Below are 25,734 nucleotides of genomic sequence, written 5' to 3'. Positions count from 1 at the left end.
GGTGGGAGGGATGGGGGCGGACAAGGGTGGATGGACGGTGGGGGAGGGCTGCACGCTGAAAACAGAGGAACTCCATGAAGGATGACTTTGACAAAGCCAAGGAAAAAAACAAACCCAAAGTTCAAATGTGTCGTGTTCAGCGCTTAGCTCAATGTTGATGATGCTCTCCTGTTTGAATGTCCTCACTTTGCATGTCAACGTCCTATGTCCTAAGTGTACTGTATATACAGTATGTACGTCCTATGTGTATAGAAATGTCCTAAGTGTGTCCAAAGGGCCTCACTATGTCGAAAATCTCTCAGTGTGTTTAAATGCCCTCATCGAAAAAATGAGCGCAGGAAATGAGGAGACAGGAATAGTCCAAAGTAAATTGTCCTCATCCCTGGAGATGAGACAGGAAGTGGCTCTGTGTACAGAGCACATGCAAGTGCGTGCACACACAAGTCCAGTACAGGTCCACAATCACCTTCACCGCCATCAGGGTGTGGCCTTTGACCCGACTTAGACAGGAAGAAAGTGACCACACGTGCCATGTTTGCGCACTTTCACTTTTTCAGACGAAAAAGTCTCCAGGGGTTTCGTTATTTTGTTGTTACTGAAAGCAAGTCAAAGCAGAGTCGGAATGACAAGCCCCGCCTTTGTGGTCAGTGATTGGCCAGTATTTCATACAAACATTGACGGGCACCTTTGTTTTTAGGTCCAAGGTCCTCATTTTTCAGCTTCTACGTGCTACGTCCATGTCAGTGTAATCTGGCCAGGGCCTTCAGAGTCAGTTGTGCTAGCGGATGAATGTAATTTATACACTTAACCTCTATTAGCAATGGGGGTGTTTCTTTAACCAATCAGATTTCAGATTCGCCTAACGCTGCAATAGCATCAGCATTTTTTCACACATGCAAAACAAAGCTGAGTGGTCAACAAACAATCACCTGCTAACCACACACACATGTTTTGGTCATGGCCCAGCCTTAGCAATTTCTGCCGCCAGGTTTTTAACACGCTCCCTGTGGTGCTTGACATAGTTATTCTTTCCGAACCGTTTATCGCTCTCTTTGGCTCCCCTGCTCGTGCTGCTCCGGGTCTCCCCATGGCAAAAACAACGTACACTGCTGAGATATCTCATTCTCTTATTCTCTTCTCAAGGAAGTTATTACTCACAATAAACTAGAAAAGATACGATTTTCACTTTACAGCGCTGGTGACGCCTTCAGTAGGCCATGTTAATAGGTACATTTTGATTCTCAACTGCAACAGATGATGTTGTAGTGTAGAGGTTTGGAGCTGTATGAAGCTTTTTGCTTTTTGCAGACAAATTTACAGATACTAGCTGGTGATTGGCGATGACAGTTATGTAAGGCTGGAAGTAACCATCAGAAATGCAGCTCAGGTGCATTGGTGACCATGTATTCAAAGATAAAGAGTTCACTGGTTTTCGGGCGTTAATTATAAGTCTATTCATCCTCAATACAACAACATGTCACTCTCTGCTGTGCCACGCATTGTTATATTGTGGTTTTGTTTATTGGTGGTGGTTTGTATAATCACAACATGGTATTCAGTGGTATTAAGAGGTGGATTTTTCAGTACCAATTGCACCTTCCGCCACTGAAAATGTCTTTACAAATTCATGTTTTAGCTTAAACAACACACACACACTAACACAGAATATAGTAGCACTCTTGTGCATAGTGCAAGACATTCAATGCACACACACACGTGTCTGTGTTCGCTGTATGAATGAAAAGGAACCCCAAAGTCCATATATGGTCAAGACCAGCCAGGACACTCTCTCTCTCACGCACGCATGCACACACACACACTAACTAAAATGTAGTAGTAAAATAGCTGGTATACAAAGGAAGCAAAGATGACAAGAAAGAAAACTGACATTACTTATTGTTTGTGTATGAGGTTTGGGGGATTTTCTGCTGCAGGAAGGTTTTCCTAATAAAGTTGTGTTTGTGTGTTGTTGTCAGGCTGGTCTTTGATTGGTTCAACATGATGTTGGGGGTGTGGCTAATAAATATTCCGTGTCTAAATGTCTTCTGTTTGTCTACGGTAAATGTCCTCAGCCTGTGAGTCCTTATAGAGCCGAAATGACCTGTTTGTGTCTTCATATCCTCATTGTCTAAATATCTGGATTTGCCTTTATCTCCTTTCTATGTCTACATGTCTTCCATAGTGTCTAAATGTCCTTGCAAAGGTGGACACACAAAGACACGCAGATATGCAGCCCATGCCCTTCTTGGGGGGACTTCAGCTTTTTCTTTGTGTGTGTGTGTGTGTGTGTGTGTGTGAGTGTTAGCATGCTTTGTCTTTATAAGGCTTCCAGATCTCAAATCAGTTTCATGGTCCTTGGCCTTGCATGCGCGTGTATGTGTGGTTGTGCTCCATTTGTTAGCATCAAGTTGAACATGAGCGGAAGATACCAACACAAGAAACACAATGCCCAACATGACAAACCTTAAACACACGTTTGTTGTTGTGTCGTTGACTTGGAAAGAGTTGATGACGTCATAGTGTGTTGGCTCAACCTTGGTGTTTGCTGTCCTCTGCTGGCTGCATTGGCCACTGCATCATCCACAGACTCACTTGGGGGGCTAAGAAAACAGAAAACCCGATGTTTATGACTCTGATTGGTCTGAGGTCAAATGGGTCATGTCTTCTCTTCTTTACTGTACTTTAAGAACAAGAAGATATATGACAGGACACAATTTTGGCGTGAGGCCCCACTAATGCAGCTCGACAATCCGACCACGTTCAAAAAGAGAAAGCTTCCTAGCTTTAGCCATGAGGGGGCATGACCGTGTGAATGCCTGACAGAAAATGAGAATTTTTAGCAAATTTTGGCTTTTATAGCTTGTGGTCTCACCAGTCGTTCTCTGGTTCTTTTTTTTTTTTTTTTTTTTACTGTATTTTAAGAACAATAGGATATATGACAGGACACAATTTTGGCGTGAGGCCTCGCTAATGCAGCTCAACCACGATCAAAAAGAGAAAGCTTCCTAGCTTTAGCCATTAGGGGGCATGACCGTGTGAATGCCTGACAGAAAATGAGAATTTTGAGCAAATTTGGCTTTTATAGCCTGTGGTCTCAGCAGTCGTCCCCAGGTTATTTTTTTACTGTATTTTAAGAACAAGAAGATATATGACAGGACACAATTTTGGCGTGAGGCCTCACTAATGCAGCTCGACAATCCGACGGCATTCAAAGGGAGAAAGCTTCCTAGCTTTAACCATTAAGGGGCATGACCGCGTGAATGCCTGACAGAAAATGAGAAATTTCAGCAACTTTTGGCTTTTATAGCCTGTGGTCTCACCAGTCGTCCTCTGGTTCTTCTTTACTTTATTTTAAGAACAAGACGATATATGACAGGACACAATTTTGGCGTGAGGCATCACTAATGCAGCTTGACGATCCGACCACATTCAAAAGACAAAGCTTCCTAGCTTTAGCCATTAGGGGGCATGACCGTGTGAATGCCTGACAGAAAATGAGAACTTGGAGCAAATTTTGGCTTTTATAGCCTGTGGTCTTAAACCTTTGCTCAAATGAAAAACAACCTATTTCAGTTTGTATTTTTTCAATTTGTTCCAAACGTTTTTTTTTGTCTCACTCCCCCTTCTTTCTTTTGCATATTGTAGCTCTACTTAAAACCTTATTAAGGTCCAACTGGTCTTAAGATTTTCATCTGGTCTGGATAAGGATTTGCAAGTGAGCTATTGTATTGTCAGACTCTTCGGCCAAATGATCATGGGAGTTTTGAGAATGTAATTTTTGTTTCTAGAAATGAGCCAAACCAATAGACAAAGACTATGTGACTATCACAAGACATGTGATAAGGATGTGATACTGACTTGCACTGAAGACGCTTTGCTGTGCTGATAATCACACTTTATTGAATCAATAATGGGGAAAAACTCAAGGAGGCAGCCTAAAATCATTAAGTCAATCAAATCAAAGCACAAAGATGAGCTTGACACGAGGAGACCCTCGCTTGCGCCGCCGATGGCTTTTGGCAGCGCTCATCAACTAGATTGACAGGTCAACGTCTAAACACTAACACACAAACACGCTGCAGACCTCCAAGAGGAAGCTCCGCCTCTGGCTACGAGCACAGCAAGGACTCTCCACATGTGATTGGCCAGGTTGGTGGTGGGTGAAGGAGGGTCCCCACGGGCGCTCGTAGTCATAGGCGGAGCACTGACATCAAAACAAACACATGCTCATTCAGCGCAGGCCGCTCGCACTGTGAGCGTGTCATCAAAATGGCAGTACGACTTAGTCTATCGCGGAACGAGGTCCAGTTGTGCTGCTTACGTGAGGGTAGACGCAAACAGCACTCGGGATCTCGCACTCGTGTTTTTGTCTCAAGTTGAGTTAACGTCAGCAGGGAGAAGCTCTACCTGCTGAGGCAATCTTAGACTTCAACATAGCGTTGAGGCACACAGTTTAGTTTCTCCGTTTAACAGGGTATTCGTTCCACGTAGAACTTTCTCCAGTTAAACCATATTTGGTTTGCTTCTTTAACTTCATACTATTGTCATAAATAACAATGCATACATTTCTCATAACCGTGAAATCCGGCTATATACATTATGTACATGTCACTGCAAAAGTGTCATCAAGGTGAGACTTCAATTTGGCATCAATGAACGTCACGTTTGGTACAAAAATAGTTCATATTTACAAGAAGATAAATCTTAGGTTTTTAAGGAGTCAAATAGTTAGCTCAAATCATAAACAGACAAAAAAAAGGGTAAAGTGGGTCACTAGAATATTCTTCGATATATATATATATATTTCTTTTACACCGATCGAATGCTGATTTGAACGGTGGCGGTGTCACATCCAAGCTCGTTGGACAGTTTGAGGGTGTAGGTTCCAGCATCTTCCTTCTTCACACCGGTGATGATGAGAGTGGTGAGGTCCTCTGTGGTCTCGATGTGGAAGCGACCGCTGGATGACACCTCAATTATTTTGCCTCCGCGAGACCACTCGATGTGTTTGGCGTCGCCTGAGAAGGCACACGCCACCGTCAAGACTTTACCAGCCTCAATGCTGATGTCCTCTGGCACCGCCTCGATTCTGGGAGCAGATCCTGGAAGAAGAATGAGCCAGCGTTTATTATTTACGTGAAAAAAAACTCAAAGAACTCTACAATGATGAGGCTCCAGAGAGTCATGAAGTCCTACCAATGGCCCTGAAGGAGGATCCTGCCATGCGCGAGGACATTTCTGTGAGGCTGCTGGAGCTCTGGGCGTATGTCTCCGAGGTCATGGAGGACATGCTGGACATGGACATGGTCTCAAACTTCATCTCGGCGGCCATGCCGCTGAAGGAGCTGGACTCCATCATGGAGGACATCATCGCCTGCTGGGCAGACGAGGAAAAGGAAGAAGATTCTTCCATGGTGCGAACTTCTCTCTTCATCATTGAGGATGAGCTGGACGAGGATGACTCCTTGTGACTGATCATCGCAGATCCTAATAAGGGTTGAGATGGAAAAGCATGTGTATTGACATTCAGAGGGACAAAAAGTGACTTGAAGCTTGTCACTCACCTCTAAGTGTCATTTGCTGCTCCCGGTATGCTGAGATCTTCATGCGAATGGATTGGAACACCTGACCAGTGAAGGAGAAGGAGGATTTTGAAACCCCTCCCTCTGATGTCATCTCACATATGTATGCTCCCTGGTCGCTGTCTGTCAGGTTGTGTATGAGGAGGGTGCAGGAGCCGTCAGAGTACTGCATCTCAAAGTGATTATTCGTCGAAAGCCTCCTTCCGTTGAAATACCAGGACACCTCTGTGACGGCACTCTCACACACACATGACATCTTCACCATGTCTTCAAAGGCCTCAGCAGCGAGCTGGCTGATGACTTTGGGTGGCTTCTGGCTTGCAGATTTGACAGTAGGGGGTGACAAGACCCTCTTAGGTGACAGTATGGGTGGTGGAGATTTCATTCTGGAAGGGGATTTGACTCCTTCAGGCTCTGGTGACTTCACAGCCCTTGGTGACTTGATGCCGGATGGTTCTGGAGACTTAATTCCTCTTGATGTTTTGATGGCAGCAGGTTCTGGGGACTTGATGCCTCGAGGTGTTTTAATTCCTGCAGGTTCAGGGGATTTGACTCCTCGCACTGACTTTACTTCCTCAGCTTCAGGTGACTTCATCCTCTCAGCAGATTTCATTAATGGTGGTGACTTAGGTCCTGGATCAGGAGATTTTATACCCCTGGGAGATTTAACTCCCTCTGGTTCAGGAGATTTAATTCCAGAAGTTGGTGACTTCAGACCTGTTGGCTTCACACTCGGAACTGGTGACTTGACACCTGGTTCTGGTGACTTCACACCGGGCGTTGGTGATTTAATCAAGGGCTCAGGGGACTTGACGCTGGGTTCTGGTGACTTCACACTGGCAGCAGGGGACTTGATGCTGGGTTCTGGTGACTTCACACTGGGAGTAGGGGACTTGATGCCGCGTTCTGGTGATTTCACTCTGGGAGTAGGGGACTTGATGCTAGGTTCTGGTGACTTCACACTGGGAGTAGGGGACTTGATGCTAGGTTCTGGTGACTTCACACTGGGAGTAGGGGACTTGATGCTAGGTTCTGGTGACTTCACACTGGGAGTAGGGGACTTCATACTAGGTTCTGGTGACTTCACACTGGGAGTAGGGGACTTGATGCTAGGTTCTGGCACCTTGACACTCGGAACAGGTGAAGTCTCAGACAAAGACTTCTCTGGGGACTTGATGCCCTTGACCTCTTTGGAAACTGGTCTGCGGATGGTCAAAGTGAACTGAGCCTCTTGCCGCCCATCTGAGTTCTCTACAATGACTGTGTAACTGCCCTCATCCGAGGAAGTAACAGAGGAAATCTCCAGACTGGACTTGTACTGAGTGGTACTGACAAGAACACGGTGGGAGGATACTATGGTCCTACGCTCATGCATCCAGATTACAGAGGGTGCAGGCTCTCCATCAATATCACAGGAGAATCGGGCTGTCTCGCCTTCTTCTACAGTCAGAGACTGGGGCTTGGTGAGGATTCTGGCTGGGACAGACGGCTTCACTTTTTGGACTGTAACCTTATCAGTAGAAGAATACTTTGACTTAGTTTCCGCCGCGGCATATTTTTCAGTCAAAGAAAATTTGTCTGAGGAGTAGGAGGAGGCAGATGACAAGTACTCGGTAGAGGCATACTTGATGGATGGTTCATACCGCTCAGCAGACGAGTATCTTTCAGAGGAAGTCCCATATCGTTCCCTCGTGGTAACCTCTCGTGTCTCAGTGAGCTTAGTCTTACTCTCTTCCACTTCCAGGTGGGTGTGGGATTCATAGCCAGTTTTGAAATGGGAGGTGTGATAGTGATCAATTCGAGTGACTTCAGGGACATACACTTTAGGAACTTCCTCATCCTTGCGACGGGAGGAGAAGGTTGTGTAGGCACCGCCTGATACTTCAAGGGTGGCATAGTCTGAAGCTTCTCCCCTGGAGTTGGAGCAAACACAGCGATATGTACCACTGTCCTCTTCTTGGCAGTCCAAGATGGCGATGGTCAAAACGCCACTCATGTTGCTAAATACGTATTTTTCACTGCTTTCACAAATCTCAGTTCCATTGTGGAGCCATTTCACCTCGGCTTCTGGCTTGGCTTGAATATTCAAGGTGAATTTGGTGTCATGGCTGACTGGCACACGGTGAGAACGCATCCTGACTGTCACACGGGGAGCGTGATCCAAGCTGAATGGTGTTTGACTAACAACCTGGTATTTCCTCTCAGACTTCAGAGCTGCTTTTCTGGCTTCGTAGCGAGACATGATGTCAAAGCGTGCAGATCGCTCAAACCGAGAGGAGGAACGGGATGACCTCTCCACAGATCTGATGGGGCTGGGAGAGCGGGGACGAGTTCTCTCAGGTGTCGGGGATCGCCTCTCTATGACCTCACCTTCTATGTCTACAGCTGGCTGTGTGCGAACAGGACGGATCAGCTCAGAGACCGGACGCATCAACTCAATGTATGTAGGGGACAGCGAACGCCTCCTCCTCATAAACTGAGATATGGTACGTTTTTTCTTTGTCTCTGTGACCTCCATAGCTTCCTGCCTGACCTCCTGCAACCTTGTTTCACGCTGCACAGCACGCCGTTCAACGCGAACTGGACTTAATGGAGGGGAGGCAGAGAAGCCGAGTTCCAGTTCATCTTCCAGCATCATCTTGTCTTGCTCAGTTCTACTTGTAGACAGATAATCATCCACAGGCATGAGCAGCTCCTCATCACTCAGATCACCCAAAGATCTTCTCCGAGATCTGAATGAAATCTCCGACTCGACAGACGGTGAACGGCGGGCAGGTCTAACAACCTCCAGATCATCTAAAGTCATTTTTGGAATCCGCCATCTTGGTCTGTATTGGTCTGTGATTCTGGGAAGAGGCATTACGTAGAATTGCTCCCACCTGGACAAACGAATTCGCCGTTGTCGTTTTTGCACAATCCTTTCCGTCCTGTCATAAATCATATATTGGTCTTTCAATTTTCGGTACCACTTCATGTCAGAGAGTGGAACAAATTGTTTGATAACTTTGTCTTCATCCAGAGCTCTGGGGTCATGAACCACAGGCTCGGGGATCTCATAAGGCATGAACATCCTTCGCTCTTCTTCTAGTTTCTTGGTCTCTGATTTCACCACTGTGATGTCAAATTCGCCCTCAACGTTTTTGGTGCTGACCGCAGGCTTGTACATGTCTGCGGCGAATTTCAAAGCCTCTTGGGCTGTCGGGTTGAGTGGAACAAGCTCCTCTGTGGCGACAATCTGCTGAGCCATCTTGTTGGTCTTTTCAATCTGCATCTGGATGTGTCTGCATCTCTCCTCCTCGCTCTTGTACTCTCTTCTGGTATATGTGAGGCGGTCAATCTTTAGGGTTGCCTGGCAACTCACAGAGCCAGCAGAGTTGGTTGCAGTCACTTTGTAGACGCCGGAGTCTTCAAGTAGCGTCTCTCTGATGTACAGGACATAGTGGTCCACATCCTCTTGTATGACAACTATCTTTGGACCAACCTGGAGAGGATGGCCTTCCTTTTCCCATTTCAGAGAAGGTGTGGGGATTCCAGACACTCTGACATCAAAGTGGATGCTCTCTCCTTCTGTGCATTCAACATTAGTCAGCAAACGTTTGAATGTAGGCCTCATAGTTTCCTCTGTTACAGGATGTGGTGTCACAGTGAGGCGGGCCTTGCAGCTATCTTCTCCATACTTGTTGTTAGCCATGACAGTGTATTCAGCGTCATCACTTGTATCAAGGTTGTGGATCATCAACTGGTAGAGACCTTTATCACTTGTGAAAGTGTACTTGGTGTCATCATCTCCAGGCTTGATTCTCTCGCCGTTCTTTAACCATGTAACATGAGGCTCGGGGTGGACAGTAATGGTGACACCAAAGCGCACATCTTCGCCAATGTAGGCTGCGCGATTGTACAGCGGCAATGTGAACTCTGGTGGCCTGTAGAGGAGCAGGGTTTTTTCCACCCTTCTTCTCATTTTCTTGATCGAACGGCTGACATAGTGTTCCCTTATGGACCTTACGGTCTCGACAAAGAGTTCAGCATAAGCACTATCTTCGCCATCGTCGCTCAGCACCTTGCATCTATAAACACCATCGTCACACTCCTCAATGTCTTTCACATACATGCTCGCAAAACCGCTGTTGTATGTAATCTCATACTTGGGACTTGGGTGTAATTGGCGGTTGCCAAAGTACCATATCACTTGCGTGCTTTGATCAAAGTTGGCAATGCTACAGGTGAATCTAACATGGCCACCTTCCTCAGCAGAGCAATGCATGACTGGGCCAGCACGAAGACCATGGTACTCAGTACCGATCTTCACTTTACCCACGGACAATCCTCTCTGGCTTCTGAAGGCACCACCATAGGCAACACGAGCTGATGAGACAATCGTATCCGTTCTCTTGACTACAGACTGGTAGTACCTTCTGTGTCTTAATGTCCGAATGACCTTGTTGCTGACATGTTCAATCTTCATCTTTAGCCAAGGGTGTTCCAATGCCTCATGGGCTGTCATACGAAGCTTCCTGTCCTTGACAAGAAGTCTGTCTACAAAGTCCATAGCCTCCAGGCTGATGTCTTTAAATGCTTCACTATCAAAGACATACTCACAGGTGGAGATCTTCTCAATCATTTGTGTCGTGGATTCTGCAGCAAAAGGATTGAGACCACTAAGTAGAATGTAGGCCATCACGCCCACAGACCACATATCTGTGGCTGTTGTCACTAAGTCATGGTGGTGAATCTCAGGGGCGCAATACTCTGGAGCTGAGAAAAGCATTCTGATGTTTTCACCGGGTACCAGCAACCTAGCCTGGCCCATTTCAATAATCTTTACGACGTTGCTTTTCCTTGTAGTGTAGACAATGTTGTCTGGACGGATATCAAAGTGGCCAAAGTTATTACTGTGCAAAAACATCAGCGCAGAGCAAACCTGCCTTAAATAGCGGACAATCTCCTGCTCTGTGAGCTCAAAGTTGCTGGTTCCAAGACGCTCAAAGATGTCAACTCCAGAAATGAACTCAAAGATTAAGACCATCTCTTCCATACTTTCAAAGTATTCATGCAGGTAGATAATATTTTTGTGTCTTGCTACATTGAAAGCCTCAATTTCTCTCAGAACCAGCTCACGGTCAGTTCCTTTGACCTTGATGAACTTGGCCATGAAGGTCTTTTTCGTAGCAATCTCCACACAACGGTGGACCACTCCAAACTGGCAACGAGCAAGCTCCTCAGAAATTATGTACTTCGAGGACAGCGACTTGACCTTGAAGGACTGAGCTTCTTCTTTGGTAATCTCTCTGGTCTCATCCACTTCCTCGTCATAGTTCCTAATCACAGACTTGTCCTCCTTTGTGGTGATGGGTTCTGTTGGCGCAGATGGAGAACTCATGCCAAACTGGTTCTCTGCGATGACACGGAACTGATATTTGGTCTTGCCAAATATGTTGATGATGGTGATGCTGCAGTCAGTGGTCTGTCCAGCACGAATCCACCTGTCAGCTGTGGTGGGACATTTCTCCACAATATAGCTGGTGATGTCACTTCCGCCATCATTGGGAGGAGGCTCCCAGGTCAGAGTAATGGAGTCCCGAGCTATGTCGCTGACCACCAGTCCTTTTGGAGCATCAGGTATGTCAGCCACACTCACCTCGATGGTCTGTTTGTCCATTCCAAACCTATTCTTTGCGGTTATGCTGTAGTAGCCTGTGTCCTTCTTCTGCACTCCCTTCTGGAAGACCAGGGAAGTGAAAGAGCGGGTGGTGATGACCTGGTGATAAGCAGAGTTGGAGAGGATCTCCTGACCCTTCTGCCAGGTAATTGCTGGTTCGGGTTTGCCAGAGATTGGGATCTTGATGGTGATGTGATCACCGCGAACAGCATGGACTGCTCCCATTCCTTGGAGTTCCTTTGGTAGGTGAATCTTGGCAGGAACTTAAATGACAGAAACCAAATAGCATCACTATGTTGAAATTATCGTTATTAAAGAAAAACGATACAAGTTATCAGCAACATGAATGTCTACCTTCCACTTCCAGGTTTGCAGTTGTGGAGATGGATCCTCCAGAGTTGGTTGCTCTGACTTGATAGACTGTGGCATCACTCTCATCAGCAGCAGTGATGACCAGCTGGTAATAACCCCCTTTGAATTCCTGGGCTTTAATTTTGGTTCCATCTGCCTGGATCTCCTTGCCACTTCTATACCATTTCACCACAGGCTTAGGATAGCCCACAACCTTCACAAGGACAAAGGAAATTAGATGTCATTCGTCATCATGGATGTTAACTGTAAGAAAGGCGATGTGATAAACACCTTGGTCACAAAGGTTGCATTTGCATGGTATTTGACTGTCATGTCTCGGATCTCTTCTCTGAATGCCGGAGCTCGCAGAGACTGGTCAGACTTGGGAATAACGGGCTCAGAGATGTCGCTCCAGTCACTCTCTCCACCCATATTCTCACACTTGACTCGGAACTCATACTCAAAGCCTTCTATCAAGCCTGTGACCTCGTAGCTGGTCTCCGAGATCTTCTTACTGGTGACTGACATCCACTTGTTCTGCTTCTTCTCACGTTTCTCCAGGTAGTAACCAGAGATTTTAGCTCCACCATCACTGCTCGGTGGCTTCCAGCAGACAACACAAGAGTCCTTGGTGGAACTGACAATGAAGGGCTGCTGTGGGATGCCAGGTTTTTCTGAGACACAAATATAAATACCGGAATAAGTATACAAATGATTATTATTTTATACTCTATTTAGGCTTCTGCCTTGTTTGTGCATACATAAACCTGACTCACCGAATGGACTCTTGATGATTACTACTGATGGGATCTCCAGCGCCTCGCTGACACCATACTGATTCTGAGCAGAAACCCGGAAGTAGTAACCGGCACTCTCAATGAGGTTGGGTACACGACATGTGGTTCCTGAGACAGAGGATGACACAAGGTGCCACAGCTCTCCCTCTTTGGCCATGCGTTTCTCCACAATGTAGTTGGTGATCATGGAGCCACCGTCATCTTTGGGAGCCTTCCAGCTGATAATGACAGAGCTCTTGAGCAGACCTTCAACCACCAATGGGCCCTCTGGGATGCATGGCTTATCTGGGTAATTCCAAAAAGATAGTTTTAAGTTTGTGAATGCTCACTGTTGCTGAAAACTAACAAATGAGAATCACGTTCATTCCATCGTGTTTAAATAATCAATTCATTACCTTGGATTTCAACCCGTAATACAGTGTCGACTGTTCCGAACTTGTTGCTCAGCTGCACTTTGTAACGGCCAGCGTTGGTCTTTCTTTGGACGTTCCTCACCACCAGGTGGGTGTAGCTCTCTGTGTTTTCAATAATCACGTTCTCAGATGGGTTCAGAGGCTTCTTACCATAGAACCACATAATCTGGGGAATCGGGCGTCCAATGTAGACAACGTGGAGGCGGAGGCTGGTGCCAGCTCCAGCATAGTACTTCTCTTTCAATGGGAATCCAGGGTGCAACTGAGGTGCCGCCTGTAGCCGCAGTTTGCCACTGGTCTCAATCTCTCCAGCTTCGTTGATGGCTCTACAAGTGTACAGACCCTCGTCTTCCTGCTCATCTGTCAGGATACTGAGGGAGTGGTTGCGTCCATCTGAGCTCATCTTGTACTTGCGGCTCTGAATCAGTTCCTTGCCATAGCGATACCACTTGATCTCAGGCAGAGGTCTGCCAATGATGCAGCAGGACAGGGTGCCGGACTCTCCAAGCTTGGTTGTTACATCCTGGATGTCTTCCTTCAAAGCTGGAGCCTCACCAACTGCAAATCATCAAAAAAAAATATTCCAGTGAGTACAGGAGACAGATTTGTTGTTGAGTGGTAAAATGAGAAACACACTCACCGCTCAACTTAGTCTTGATGCCCATGGGGGTGCGACGAGGCCTACTGAATCCAGTTTCATTTTCTGCAAAGATTCTGAACTCGTACTCTGTGGCCTCCATCAGGCCACCCATGGTGAACTGACGGTCTTTGGAGCGCTCTTTATTGCACTTCTTCCAGGCACTTTCTCCAGCTTGCCTGAACTCAATCCAGTAACCCAGGATCTCCTTGCCCCCATCAAAATCAGGACGCAACCAGTGGATGGTTATGCAGTCTTTGGTGACGGATATAATGTCAATCTCTCCTGGTTGGCTGGGTGTGTCTGAGAAATCCCACAGGCGATGATTAACAAGTCATCAATTACCTCATCAACACAAAGTAATGATGATTTATTTGATTGCACCATCATGTGGAAATGACTCACCAAATGGATCTTTACAGACCACTGACTCGGATGTAGGCCCTGGTTCACTATGTCCGACGTCATTCTGAGCCACAACTCTGAACATGTACTCGGCATCGGGGATAAGGCCAGTGACGTTGTACATGGTGGTGGTGATGTGAGTCTTGTTGTGGCGAACCCACTTCTCCGTCGAAACCTCCCTCCTCTCAACAAAGTATCCCGTGACACGAGAGCCACCATCGTCCCGGGGACGCGCCCAAGACAGAGACACAGAGGACTTAGCAACTTCCATGATCTCTGGAGGATTGCTAGGAGGTTCCGGTGGGCCTGTAGATGAATACCATCAACACAGGGGGATATACTGTTAGAATGGCCTGTGCTGACAGACATATTTATACACTGTAGAAACCATCAGTACTCACATAGTGGTGTCTTTGGTGTGACAGACTCCTCAGATTTTAGAGCCCGGCTCACACCAAACTGGTTCTCAGCTGAGACCCTGAAGTGGTACTGCACATTTTCTTTAAGGCCTTTCACGGTCAGGGAGTTTTCTGTGACCCGAGCATCCACTGTGTACCAAGCAGCCTTGGGGACTTCTCGCCTCTCTACGATGTATCCCAGAAGGTCTGAGCCACCATCGTCTGACGGGGACCTCCAGCTGACTCGAACTGATCTGGCCTGAATGTCATCAAACTCCAGAGGTCCCTCTGGAGCGTCAGGACGCCCGATTACCTTCACCTAAAGACATACAGATATGGTAATGGTTTTATTTCATTTGAACATGAATCAGATTACAATTGAATGCATCACATAATCAGTTCACAGTTCCACATGTCCAAAAGGAGTAGGAAGAAGCATTCATTCATTTTCTACCACTTTTTCCTCACGAGGGTCGCGGGGGGTGCTGGAGCCTATCCCAGCTGTCTTCGGGTGAGAGGCGGGGTACACCCTGGACTGGTCGCCAGCCAATCACAGGGCACACATAGACAAACAACCATTCACACTCACATTCATACCTATGGACAATTTGGAGTGGCCAATTAACCTAGCATGTTTTTGGAATGTGGGAGAAAACCCACGCATGCTCGGGAGAACATGCAAACTCCACACAGAGATGGCCGAGGGTGGGAATTGAACCCTGGTCTCCTAGCTGTGAGGTCTGCGCTAACCACTAGACCGCCGTGCCGCTAGGAAGAAGCAAAGCTTATTAAATCCTACCCCTCCATCTGGTACTTTTACAATCAGTTAAACTGTTACATTTGTTCACTTCCTGCATTCCTAATATAGTTTTTTATTTATTTTTCATTTTTTAATTTTATTTAATTTTATTTTGGTCACATACCGAAGTACGAGGTGATATGACCATACAATGACATCATGGGTACCATAGTAAGTGTCAATATAGTGATATGTATAGCACATCATGACTGGTTCAAGACTCTTCATCCTTGTATTTAGCAAACATCAACTGCTTGTATTGTTTCTTGATATCCACGTTGTCATGATATTTTGTATACAAGTAGGATTTTACTTGACGAACAATGTCAGACAAACAGCTTACCTTGATGTACACCGCTTTTCTGCCACATTTGTTTTCCAATACCAGGTCATAGGTACCCGTGTCGTCCTTGTGTGCCTCCTTGATGACGAGCTCTGTTATGTCATCATGGGTGGCAATCATAGCCCGGTGGGAGATATCTCGGCCATCCTTGGTCCATTTGCAGGTAGGAATGGGTTTACCCTTGATGGGCACAGACAGGCAGACGACTCCTCCTTGCCGCACAACATAGCCCTCTTCATATTTAGCATCAAGCTCATATTCAGGGTAATCTAAGGACGACATTTTGGTTAGAAAGATCACTGTATTTCTGTATTTCTGCCTAAATATGACAAAATATAGTTATCTTACTGAGCATCTCCTGGACTTTAACCACTCCAGGAATCTCTGCAGCTTCTCCAGTGCCACCAGCATTACAGGCGATGACTCGGAACTTGTACTCGGCACCTTGGGGCATGTGTGTCAGGGTGTACTCACACATCTTGGTAGGTGTTGTATTGCACAGGGTCCACTCCACCTGATCCACTTTCTGCATCTCAATCAGGTAGCCAGTGACAATAGAGCCACCTTCCTCCTCAGGAGGCAACCAGGCCAGAGACACAGAAGTTCTGGTGGTGTCTGTGACTCTTGGCTGAATTGGAGGACCTGGTGGTTCTTTTGGAACAATGGAAAATAGTGTCAGATTGATCCTAAGGGGCTTGTCAAGATGGGATGAGTTTTAAGTGTTGGTATAAGTTAATTAATGTTACATTTGCACATAAAATAATGTACTTAAACAAGAATGTACCTATGGGGTCCATGGCAACAGTGATGGGAGAGCTCTCGCTGGGTTTGCCTGTTCCTCTGGAATTAATTGCAGTGACGCGGTGCTCATACTCTAGGCCTTCAATCAGACCAGATGAACGGTATCTAGTCATAGTTACAGGGTTCTTATTGATCCTCAACCATCTATCAGAACGGGGTTCCTTGCGCTCAACGATATAGCCAGCTATAGTCGAGCCACCGTTGTCCTCCGGCGGATGCCAGGTCAGGGTCATGCCCTCATGAGTAACATCAAGCACCTCTGGTCTGCTTGGCGGTCCAGGGATGGCTGCATATGTAAACCATGAAATGGATTAGCAGTCAAGTCTCATACAGACAATTGTGGATTAATCTAACATTGCTCAGGTGCAAGAAGTGTTGTCAATCTCACAAAGAGTACTGAAACAGGAACCGGCATAAACTCACTCTTGGTGCTCTTGCATTCCACCACTTCCGACTGCAGGAAGCCACCAACACCAAAGCGGTTCATGGCAGCGACGCGGAACACATACTCGGTTCCCTCAGAGAGTCTAGTGAACTTGAAGCAAGGTCTTGTCACTGATTCTGAGATGGTAATCCAGCCGGGCCGATGGGCATCACGCTGCTCCACCACATAGCCGCTGACATTTGCACCGCCATCCTTCTCTGGAGGTTCCCAGCTAACAGTCACTGACACACCGTCAACCTCAACGATCTTCATAGGACCAACTGGTATGCCGGGTTTGTCTGGACAAACACGAGAAGAAAATGGTCCAGATCACACTGCAATTGTTAAATGGGACATTTTGTGATTCAGTACCGTGTCTACTTACCAAGGATGATGACCTTGATGACTTCACTTGCGACACCAAGGGAATTCTTCACCTCCAACATATAGTCTCCTGTGTCATCAATGGTGGTCTCGCGGATAACGAGATGGGTGTATTTGCCATTGCTTTCGATTTTGATACGATCCAAGGTGTCCTTCAGCTTTACACCACCAAAGAACCACGAGCAGACTGGCTGTGGTTTTGCCTTAATGGGCAAGTTGAGGTCAATGGGTTTACCACGGGTTACATGGACAATCTTTTGAGGAATGCCGGTTATGTCTATCTTTGGCATCACTGGTGACAAAACAGAGGTGACATGCATGTGTCAGGTACAATAATAAATAAATGTGGGAATTCATGTCAAGCCTGCTGAACTTTTTAGTCTCTTTGCGGTCTCTTACCCTTGATTTCCTGGATGGTGACAGGTGTGACCATGTCCATAGGCTCACTGGTTCCTCTACTGTTACTGGCTCGGATCCTGAACAAGTACTGGTCATTCTCTGTTAGTGACTGAATGGTGTGCTGTGAAACAGAGGCTTTGACAGTTGCCACAGTGCTCCACCTGTCTGAAGGAACTTGGCAGGCCTCGATAACAAAGCCCGTCAGTCTGCTGCCACCATCATGCAGTGGTTTTTCCCAGTGCAGAGTAACAGAGGACTTTGTGACATCAATGATCTGGAGGCTCAGAGGTACTGAAGGTACTTCACACACCAGGACAGGATCAGATGTTTCGCAGGGCTCGCCAATGCCATAGATGTTCTCTGGCAGGACTCTGAAGAAGTAGTGCATGCCCTCTTCCAGGCCAGTAATCCTAAACAGAGTCTTTCTACACTCTGTGGTGACAGTCTTGTAAGACTTCATGTTAGCTTCACGCTTCTCTACAATGTAGTTGCTGACGTGGGCGCCACCATCAATGCTTGGGACGTCCCACATGATGACAACCGATTCCTTGGTATAGTCCTTCACTTTCACAGAACCTGGAGGACCAGGAGTGTCTGCAGGGAATGAGTAGAAAAAACAAAATCAGACTGCAATTTTCGACTTCAATTATTGCACTCAATCGGACGCCAACCCACCATAGATTTTGACCAGGATTGTGGCAGTCTTCTTGCCCGATGGATTCTCAGCCTCCACAACATATTTTCCAGAGTCATACCGGTCAACCTTCTCCACAATGAGCATGGTGTAGCTATCTGTTGTCTCAATGTAGCCTCGGCTCTGTAGCTCCACCCCTGTCTTTCTCCATGCCACCACTGGCGTTGGGCGACCGCTAACAGTCACAAACAATCGCAAGGTTCCTCCAGCACGAAGACAAACTGTCTTCTTCAGGTCATCAGCTAGTTCCAGGTCAGGAATTTCTGAGAGGAGAAAAGTCAGATTGCATTGCAATGGCCATTTTTAAAATAAAGTGTATTCTCCGATGTGCTGCTCAGTCAAAACTCACCAATTTTCTCTAGTGGCTCGGTCTCAGCGCTGGGTTCACTGAATTCACCGGTGCCGTTGTTGTTGACAGCTGCCACCCTGAATCTGTATTTTTTGTTTGCAGCCAGACCAGCGGCCACATACTCATTAGTCTTGAGAGCCTTTGTGGTGGCACGGTACCACTGCTCAGAACCTTCCTCCAGGATTTCAACCACATAACCTGTGACATCTGAGCCACCGTCATACATGGGCCTGGTCCAGGTCATGCTGATACTGTGCTTGGTTGTGTCTGTGATGCGAGGCATTGATGGAGGTGCTGGGGTGTCTACAGGTGAAGAGAAGAAAAAGTTATGGTCTCAATAGTCCAATAATTGATTGTGTGGGTCAACAATCAAACATGAAAATATCTTACATGTTGGGTCTTTGCAGAGAATGTATGACGAGGCATCGCTGGGCTGGCTGTCTCCTGCTGCATTGATGGCCGTCACTCTGAACTGGTACTCACTTCCTTCCAGTAGACCAGTGATCTTTAAACGTGTATCGTAAATGGTGTAAGTCTTATTGACTCGTGTCCACCTGATTTGGAAAATGAGAGACAAGTTGTCAAAGCATATTCATGTGTCACAGCATCAAAAATGTGTTGCTCCTACCTCGTGCTGCTTTTTTCTCGTTTGTCTACGATGTAGTTTTTGATCTCACTGCCTCCGTCACTTTCCGGCTTCAGCCACTCAATGATGATATGTTCTTTACCCACTGCTGTGGCCTCTGGTGTGCCCGGCTGGGAGGGGAAGGCTGAAGTAGAGAGTCAGAGGTCAGGGTCAGAGTAACAGCAACAAAATAGCAATGTCCGTTTTAGAACTCATTACTTTTGATAACTGGATTGTTGGACTGTTTCATTCATTCATTCATTTTCTACCGCTTTTTCCTCATGAGGGTCACGGGGGTGCTGGAGCCTATCCCAGCTGTCTTTGGGCGAGAGGCGGGGTACACCCTGGACTGGTCGCCAGCCAATCACAGGGCACATATAGACAAACAACCATTCACACTCACATTCATACCTATGGACAATTTGGAGTCACCAATTAACCTAGCATGTTTTTGGAATGTGGGAGGAAACCGGAGTACCTGGAGAAAACCCACACATGCACGGGGAGAACATTCAATGCTCAGTTTTACTGCATACATTTTTGATTTTTAGTTATTGTTTTCACTATTTTGTGCAGCACTTTGGAAACAGTGTTTATAAAAAGCGCTATAGGGTGCTGGAGCCTATCCCAGCTGTCTTCGGGCGAGAGGCGGGGTACACCCTGGACTGGTGGCCGGCCAGCCAACCACAGGGCACATATAGACAAACAACCATTCACACTCACATTCATACCTATGGACAATTTGGAGTCGCCAATTAACCTAGCATGTTTTTGGAATGTGGGAGGAAACCGGAGTACCCGGAGAAAACCCACCCATGCACGGGGAGAACATGCAAACTCCACACAGAGATGGCCGAGGGTGGAATTGAACCCTGGTCTCCTAGCTGTGAGGTCTGCGCGCTAACCACTAGACCGCCGTGCCGCCCTGTTGGACTGTTTCTTGACAGATTATTCTGACAAAAAGTTAATCTGAAAGCCTATTGCTGCAACTATTTGTACGAAACACATAACTCTTTCTAGGTTTAAAAAACAGAAATCTTACTGTAAGCATTCCGAGCAATGACAGGCTCAGATTCCAGTGGAACACCAGGTCCAAACTTGTTGACTCCACGAACTCTGAAGATGTACTCATTGTTCTTGATCAGCCTGGAGCTGACACATGACAAGCTCTTGCACTCAGTCTCCATTAGGACCCAGTTGAGGCGACTGGTCTCACGGCGCTCCACGATGTAATGGCTGACCGTGTCACCACCGTCCTCCAGCGGGATTTTCCATGAAACTGTGCACTTCTCCTCCGTAACTCTGCTTATCACGATTTTATCAGCTGGAGGCCCGGGAGTGTCTGATAAGTAATAAAGGTTGGTTAGATCAGACTGTACACTTGCATAAATATTAATATTACGTATAAAGAACCTTTATTAAAGTGAAAAGTGAAATTTCAGTGACTGACCCAGGACTTTAACGGTCACAGTAGCAGTCTTGATTCCGTTGGCATTCTTGACGGTGAGGATGTATCTGCCAGTGTCAAACCTGTCACAGTTCTTGATGACAGCCATTGCTCTAGTGCTTGTGTAGGTCAGTGAGTATTTTTCTCCCAGTTCCAGAATCTTGTCACCCTTTGACCAGTAAACAGTGGGTTCTGGTTTTCCACCAATAACACCATCCAGGACGAGGTCAGAGCCGGCGTTGACAACCACAGTCTCACCCACCAATTTACTGTCCAACTCTGCTTTAGGAGGAGCTGATGTAGGAGAGAGACAATTCCATTTTACTTGAATAAATTCAGTGTTAAGAAAAAACTGAAACACAGACACCGCTTGCAAGAAAATTCACAAAAGCATTCCGAGTCACTTTTAGAACTTACAATATTCGTCCTTGCATGTAACTGGTCCCGTGGATACAGAGGGCACACTCTGCACTCCCGCAGCATTCTTGGCAATGATGCGGTACTCAAAGGTTTCTCCCTCTCCTAGGTTAGTGACTGTGAAGTAGTTCTCTGTGATGGTTGTGTAGTTGCACTTGAGCCAGCGGTTGTCATCCCACTCATCTGTGCTGTAAACTTTTCTCTCCACCACGTAGCCGACTATCTTGCTGCCACCGTCATTGATGGGCACGGTCCAGCACAAAGACACAGAGCTGCGAGTGATGTCTGTCACTTGAGGGTTTCCAGGAGGGTCTGGGGAGTGGAGGGTGAAACGGTTTAAATGAAACTGTGACAGATTATTTAGAATCTTGATGTCATGGGCGCTTCCACTCACCAACAGGGTTGAGTGCCACCACAGGTCTGGAGGCTTCGCTGGCCTTGCTAAGTCCAGCTAAGTTCATGGCATAGACTCTAAACTGGTACTCCAGACCCTCAATCAGGTTGGACACTTTGTAGTGACACTCCAGACATGGCAGCTTGTTCTCCCTCACCCACAGAATTGTGTTCCTCTCTTTCTTTTCAATCCAGTAACCTGTCACCTTGCTGCCACCATCGGCATAGGGCACGTCCCATTTTATGCCGATGGCACCGGCAGACACTGACACCACATCTGGACGGGTTGGAGGACTTGGAGGAACTGTAGAAGTTGATAAAAGGGATTCATTCAGGGAATACTGTTTCATTTGACATCATACATTTAGGATGTTCACATGGGATATTAACATACCAAAAGGATGTTCAATGACCACAGGAGCGCTCTCGATGGACTTGCTGACTCCAAATTTATTCTCAGCACACACCCTGAATGTGTACTCCATATACTTGGTAAGATGAGTGACTTTGATGGTAGTTCTCTTGACACTGGAATTGACCACTTGCCAAGAAGCTGAGCCAGACTCACGTTTTTCAACAATATAATTGCTGATTTCAGTGCCGCCGTCATCAGATGGCTCAGACCAGGACAATGTGCAATTCTCAGAGGACACACCAGAAATCTCCACAGGGCCTGTCGGAGGGCTTGGTCTCCCAACAACCAACACGGTCACCGTGAAGGTTTTGACTCCTGCGGCATTCTCCAGGGTTAAGTAGTACTTGCCACTGTCGCTTCTTTTGCTGTCTTTCACCACCAGAATGGTTCTCTCCATTGTGGTTTTTATGGAAAGTCGGTCTGTCTCCTTGAGTTTCATTTCTTCCAGCTTCCAGGTGACTTTGGGTGCTGGTCTGCCACTAATGGGGATGTCAATGGTGAAGGTGTTGGAGGTCTTACAGGTTATGAGCTGGTTGGTGATGCTGCTGAGGTCAGCTGTGGGTTCAATGCGAGGCTCCTTGATGACCACAGAGCTGAAGGTGCTCTGAGGCTCGCTAATTCCAGTGTCATTTTTGGCTTTGACTCTGAAGTCATACTCTGTGTTCTCAGTCAGACCCTCCACTAGCATTTTTAAGGACTTGGTCTCTCCGGCAACGACCCAGTGGTCTGTGAACATGGCTCTGAACTCAACTATGTAGCCTCTGATGCGGCTGCCTCCATCATGCTCAGGTTTAAGCCACACCAGCGAAGCTGTGGAATTGGTGGTGTCCACCACGTCTAGTCTTTTAGGTGGGGCCGGTTCCTCTGTGGCAACGATGGGTTCTGTAATCTCATGAGGCTCCCCCTGGCCATACTGGTTAACAGCAATCACTCTGAACAGATATGGCACACCAATATCTAGACCAGTTACCCTGATCATCTGGCGAGAGCACTTGGTGCTGACTTCCTGCCAGGCCAGGCGGCTGGCTTCACGCTTGTCCACAACATAATGGTGAATTCTGGATCCACCATCATTGTTGGGAGCATCCCACATCATGGTTAATGCTCCACGTGTGACATCCTTGAAACTGATGATTCCCGGAGGTCCGGGTGTGTCCAGCACCTTGACAGTGAATGTAATGGACCTACGCCCGCTGTTGTTTTCCAAGGAGAGTGTGTATTTGCCGGCCTCATACCGTGTGCAGCCCTCGATGGTCAGAGTTGAGTAGGAATCTGTCGTGTTGACATCAGCCATCACCGGCAGTTCACTATCTACTCTGGACCAGGTGGCGAGAGGTGATGGTTTGCCGCGGAAGGCAACATGAAGGGAGACAGTGCCGCCATTTTTCACTGTGTGTGTCTGCTTGAAGTTGGCATCAATGTCAATCTCAGGAGATGTTAGCCTGTCCAAAGCCTGCACTGCATTGGGCATCACTGAGGATTCACCTTCCCCAGACCCGTTCACGGCACTGACCCTAAACTTGTAGAGCTCGCCCGGAACCAGGCCCTTAGCGGTGTAGCGGGTGTGGATGCAAATCTGACTATTTAACCGATGCCACTCTTCAAGACTGGCCTTGCACATGTCAATATTATAGCCGATAATTGGCAGTCCACCATCAAAGACCGGCTTGGTCCATTCCAAGGTGACAGAGGATTTGGTGGAATCAATCACCTGATTGACAGAAAAAAGACAGATTACAAAAATAATTAAAAAAGATGGTTCTGTTTCTGCTCTATTTGATAAACATTACTTCATTATTCCTTCATGATTTTCATGATTCTGTGGTGTTCAAGCCAACCTACCTTGATGACCGTGGGAGCACTGGGAGTACTGGTTGGTTCTTTGCATTTGAAGAGCCTGGAGGTGCCACTTGCAGGTCCGACACCGGCACCGTTCTCAGCCATGACACGGAACTCATATTCATTGCCCTCAGTGAGATGGGTGACTCTGTGCCTGAGCTCTGCAATAGGCCTCTTTGCAGACACCTTGACCCAGTGCAGACTCTTTTTCTCACGCCTCTCCAAAATGTAGTGCTTGATCTCATTCCCACCATCTGACTTTGGTCTGGTCCAGCACAGGGTGATACTGTCACCAGTCACATGTGTAGCATCTGGGGTACCAGGGGCCTCGGGCACAGCTGGGTAGAGTATGAGAAACCATAATTAGGCCCTGTACTAATTGGCCTTGTACCCTAGAAACCGCCCATGAATGATACGGGAAAAGGCCGAAATGATACTGTGTCAAAGCCCAGGGCTCTGATACTGATAAAATATAGAGTTTAACCATGTCCAGTATCAGCCCCCGTAGCTGTCCACTCAGAGCGCGCTGCTCTGGTATCGTGCCCGTGAAACAACCAATCAGAGAACAGCGCACGAGCATGAACACACAGCGTTTGTTTTGCTACCCAAACTTGATTAATGGAACTTTAATTGTCAGACATTGATAAGATAAGACTGTTGATAAAATATTATTGTTGAAATATTTTTGCAATTATTCTGTTTACACTGTTTAGATATAATACATGTAATAAACTGAAAGTTTTCTGGAAACAAAATGGTCTTTTGATTAAATAGTACGTGATAATAAGCTCATGATTAAATAGTATGTGATAATAAGATCATCACATGGTTTGTCTGGTATCAGGCCCAGTATCATGCCCTATAATACATGCTCTCCTTATGTCTCTGTCACAAGTAAGTTATGACTATTTTCGATTTCGGTTATGTTGATTTCAGTCAGCCAGTCTGAAGGGGCATTGACATAAACGGGTTCCACTGTATAATGGCGGGAAATGGCGTTTACAATCATTCGCCAATCTCCAGTTGTCATATACTTACTGTACTGCATCTGTGCAATGATGGGAACAGAGTCGAGGGATTTGCCAACACCAAACTTGTTGACAGCAGAGATTCTGAACTGGTACTCGTTGCCCTTGATGAGGTTGGTGGCATTGAATGAGCAGGCTTCGCACTTGGAAGTGACCATGGCCCAGGAAATTCTAGATGTCTCCCTCTTCTCAACGACGTAGTGTGTAATAGCGGCACAACCATCATTCTCTGGAGGGTTCCACCATACTGTGCACTTTTCAGCTGTGATTCCGGTGAAACGGATTGGACCTTCAACAGGCCCAGGGGTATCTGGAAACACAAAATAATAAATGAGACAGTTTAAAAAATTGACAATTAAAAACATGACCATTAAGAGGAGCATCACCATGAGGATTTGGTTACCTTGAACTCTGACATTGACATCAGCTTTCTTGGCTCCAGAGCTGTTCTTGGCCTCCACAGTGTAGATACCGCGGTGGTTCCTGTTTGCGTCACGGATAAACAGACTGCTTGTGCCGATGCCAGTTGTAATCTCAATGTCCATCATGGTCCTCTTGTCGATCTCTTTTCCATCCTTGTACCAGGCAACATGGGGTACTGGACGACCAGTGATATTACAGCCGAGCTTTACATTCTCTCCGGCTCGCAGCGTCAGCACCTGGTCTGGGGACCACTCGATCTCAGGAGAAACTAGAAATTCATAAATAACTCATGAGGACATGTAATCTGAGTTTTTGATGAACTTTGGATTTCTTTTCAATTATGAAACACTTACTGCTCTCATCCTTTGTCATGATGTATCCGGAGGAGTTGGAAGGTGGACTGACAGTGCCCACAGCATTCCGGGCAATCACTCTAAATTCAAATCTGTCTCCAGCTGAGAGTCCGGTCACAGTAAACTGAGTCTCACTGATGTCTGTGAAGTTGCACCGCAGCCACTTCCCTCTGCCTTGGCGCCGCTCCACGCTGTAAGCCACAATCTTGCTACCGCCATCCCTCTTGGGAATGTCCCACGTCAGTGTGACAGAGTCTCTAGTCACATCAATGCAGACTGGTGTGCCAGGTGGATCTAAAGATAATACACCAAAATGCTGGTTGAAATATTGATCGGACAATCGAATATATTAATAAACT

The 25,734-nt window shown here is 46.7% G+C and overlaps 1 protein-coding gene across 1 annotated transcript in view; it reads right to left on the bottom strand.

Annotated features, from left to right (window-relative positions):
- Positions 1 to 3,873: 3,873 nt before the first annotated feature.
- The window catches only part of ttn.2 (titin, tandem duplicate 2), a 182,173-nt gene continuing 160,312 nt past the window's right edge, over positions 3,874 to 25,734 (bottom strand). The window contains exons 230-258 of the mRNA XM_078795414.1: positions 25,376 to 25,669; positions 25,003 to 25,290; positions 24,610 to 24,909; positions 23,575 to 23,909; positions 21,712 to 23,443; positions 21,319 to 21,621; positions 20,925 to 21,236; positions 20,511 to 20,801; positions 20,103 to 20,402; positions 19,064 to 19,205; positions 18,826 to 18,989; positions 18,436 to 18,738; positions 18,068 to 18,349; positions 17,393 to 17,986; positions 16,995 to 17,285; positions 16,609 to 16,908; positions 16,169 to 16,471; positions 15,733 to 16,035; positions 15,385 to 15,653; positions 14,246 to 14,561; positions 13,845 to 14,150; positions 13,443 to 13,742; positions 12,785 to 13,360; positions 12,369 to 12,674; positions 11,884 to 12,266; positions 11,596 to 11,806; positions 5,565 to 11,504; positions 5,197 to 5,487; positions 3,874 to 5,102 (exon numbers count right to left, since the gene is read on the bottom strand). Coding sequence (XP_078651540.1) covers positions 4,810 to 5,102; positions 5,197 to 5,487; positions 5,565 to 11,504; positions 11,596 to 11,806; positions 11,884 to 12,266; positions 12,369 to 12,674; positions 12,785 to 13,360; positions 13,443 to 13,742; positions 13,845 to 14,150; positions 14,246 to 14,561; positions 15,385 to 15,653; positions 15,733 to 16,035; positions 16,169 to 16,471; positions 16,609 to 16,908; positions 16,995 to 17,285; positions 17,393 to 17,986; positions 18,068 to 18,349; positions 18,436 to 18,738; positions 18,826 to 18,989; positions 19,064 to 19,205; positions 20,103 to 20,402; positions 20,511 to 20,801; positions 20,925 to 21,236; positions 21,319 to 21,621; positions 21,712 to 23,443; positions 23,575 to 23,909; positions 24,610 to 24,909; positions 25,003 to 25,290; positions 25,376 to 25,669 — 16,028 coding nt within the window. The 3' untranslated portion in view covers positions 3,874 to 4,809. The remainder of the gene's footprint in view (positions 5,103 to 5,196; positions 5,488 to 5,564; positions 11,505 to 11,595; positions 11,807 to 11,883; positions 12,267 to 12,368; positions 12,675 to 12,784; positions 13,361 to 13,442; positions 13,743 to 13,844; positions 14,151 to 14,245; positions 14,562 to 15,384; positions 15,654 to 15,732; positions 16,036 to 16,168; positions 16,472 to 16,608; positions 16,909 to 16,994; positions 17,286 to 17,392; positions 17,987 to 18,067; positions 18,350 to 18,435; positions 18,739 to 18,825; positions 18,990 to 19,063; positions 19,206 to 20,102; positions 20,403 to 20,510; positions 20,802 to 20,924; positions 21,237 to 21,318; positions 21,622 to 21,711; positions 23,444 to 23,574; positions 23,910 to 24,609; positions 24,910 to 25,002; positions 25,291 to 25,375; positions 25,670 to 25,734) is intronic.

The sequence above is a fragment of the Doryrhamphus excisus genome, linkage group LG12 (assembly GCF_037039965.1).
Source record: "Doryrhamphus excisus strain RoL-2023G ecotype Guam linkage group LG12, RoL_Dexc_Guam_v1.1, whole genome shotgun sequence".
Lineage (NCBI taxonomy): Eukaryota > Metazoa > Chordata > Actinopteri > Syngnathiformes > Syngnathidae > Doryrhamphus > Doryrhamphus excisus.
This window is presented reverse-complemented; position numbering and strand designations above follow the sequence as displayed.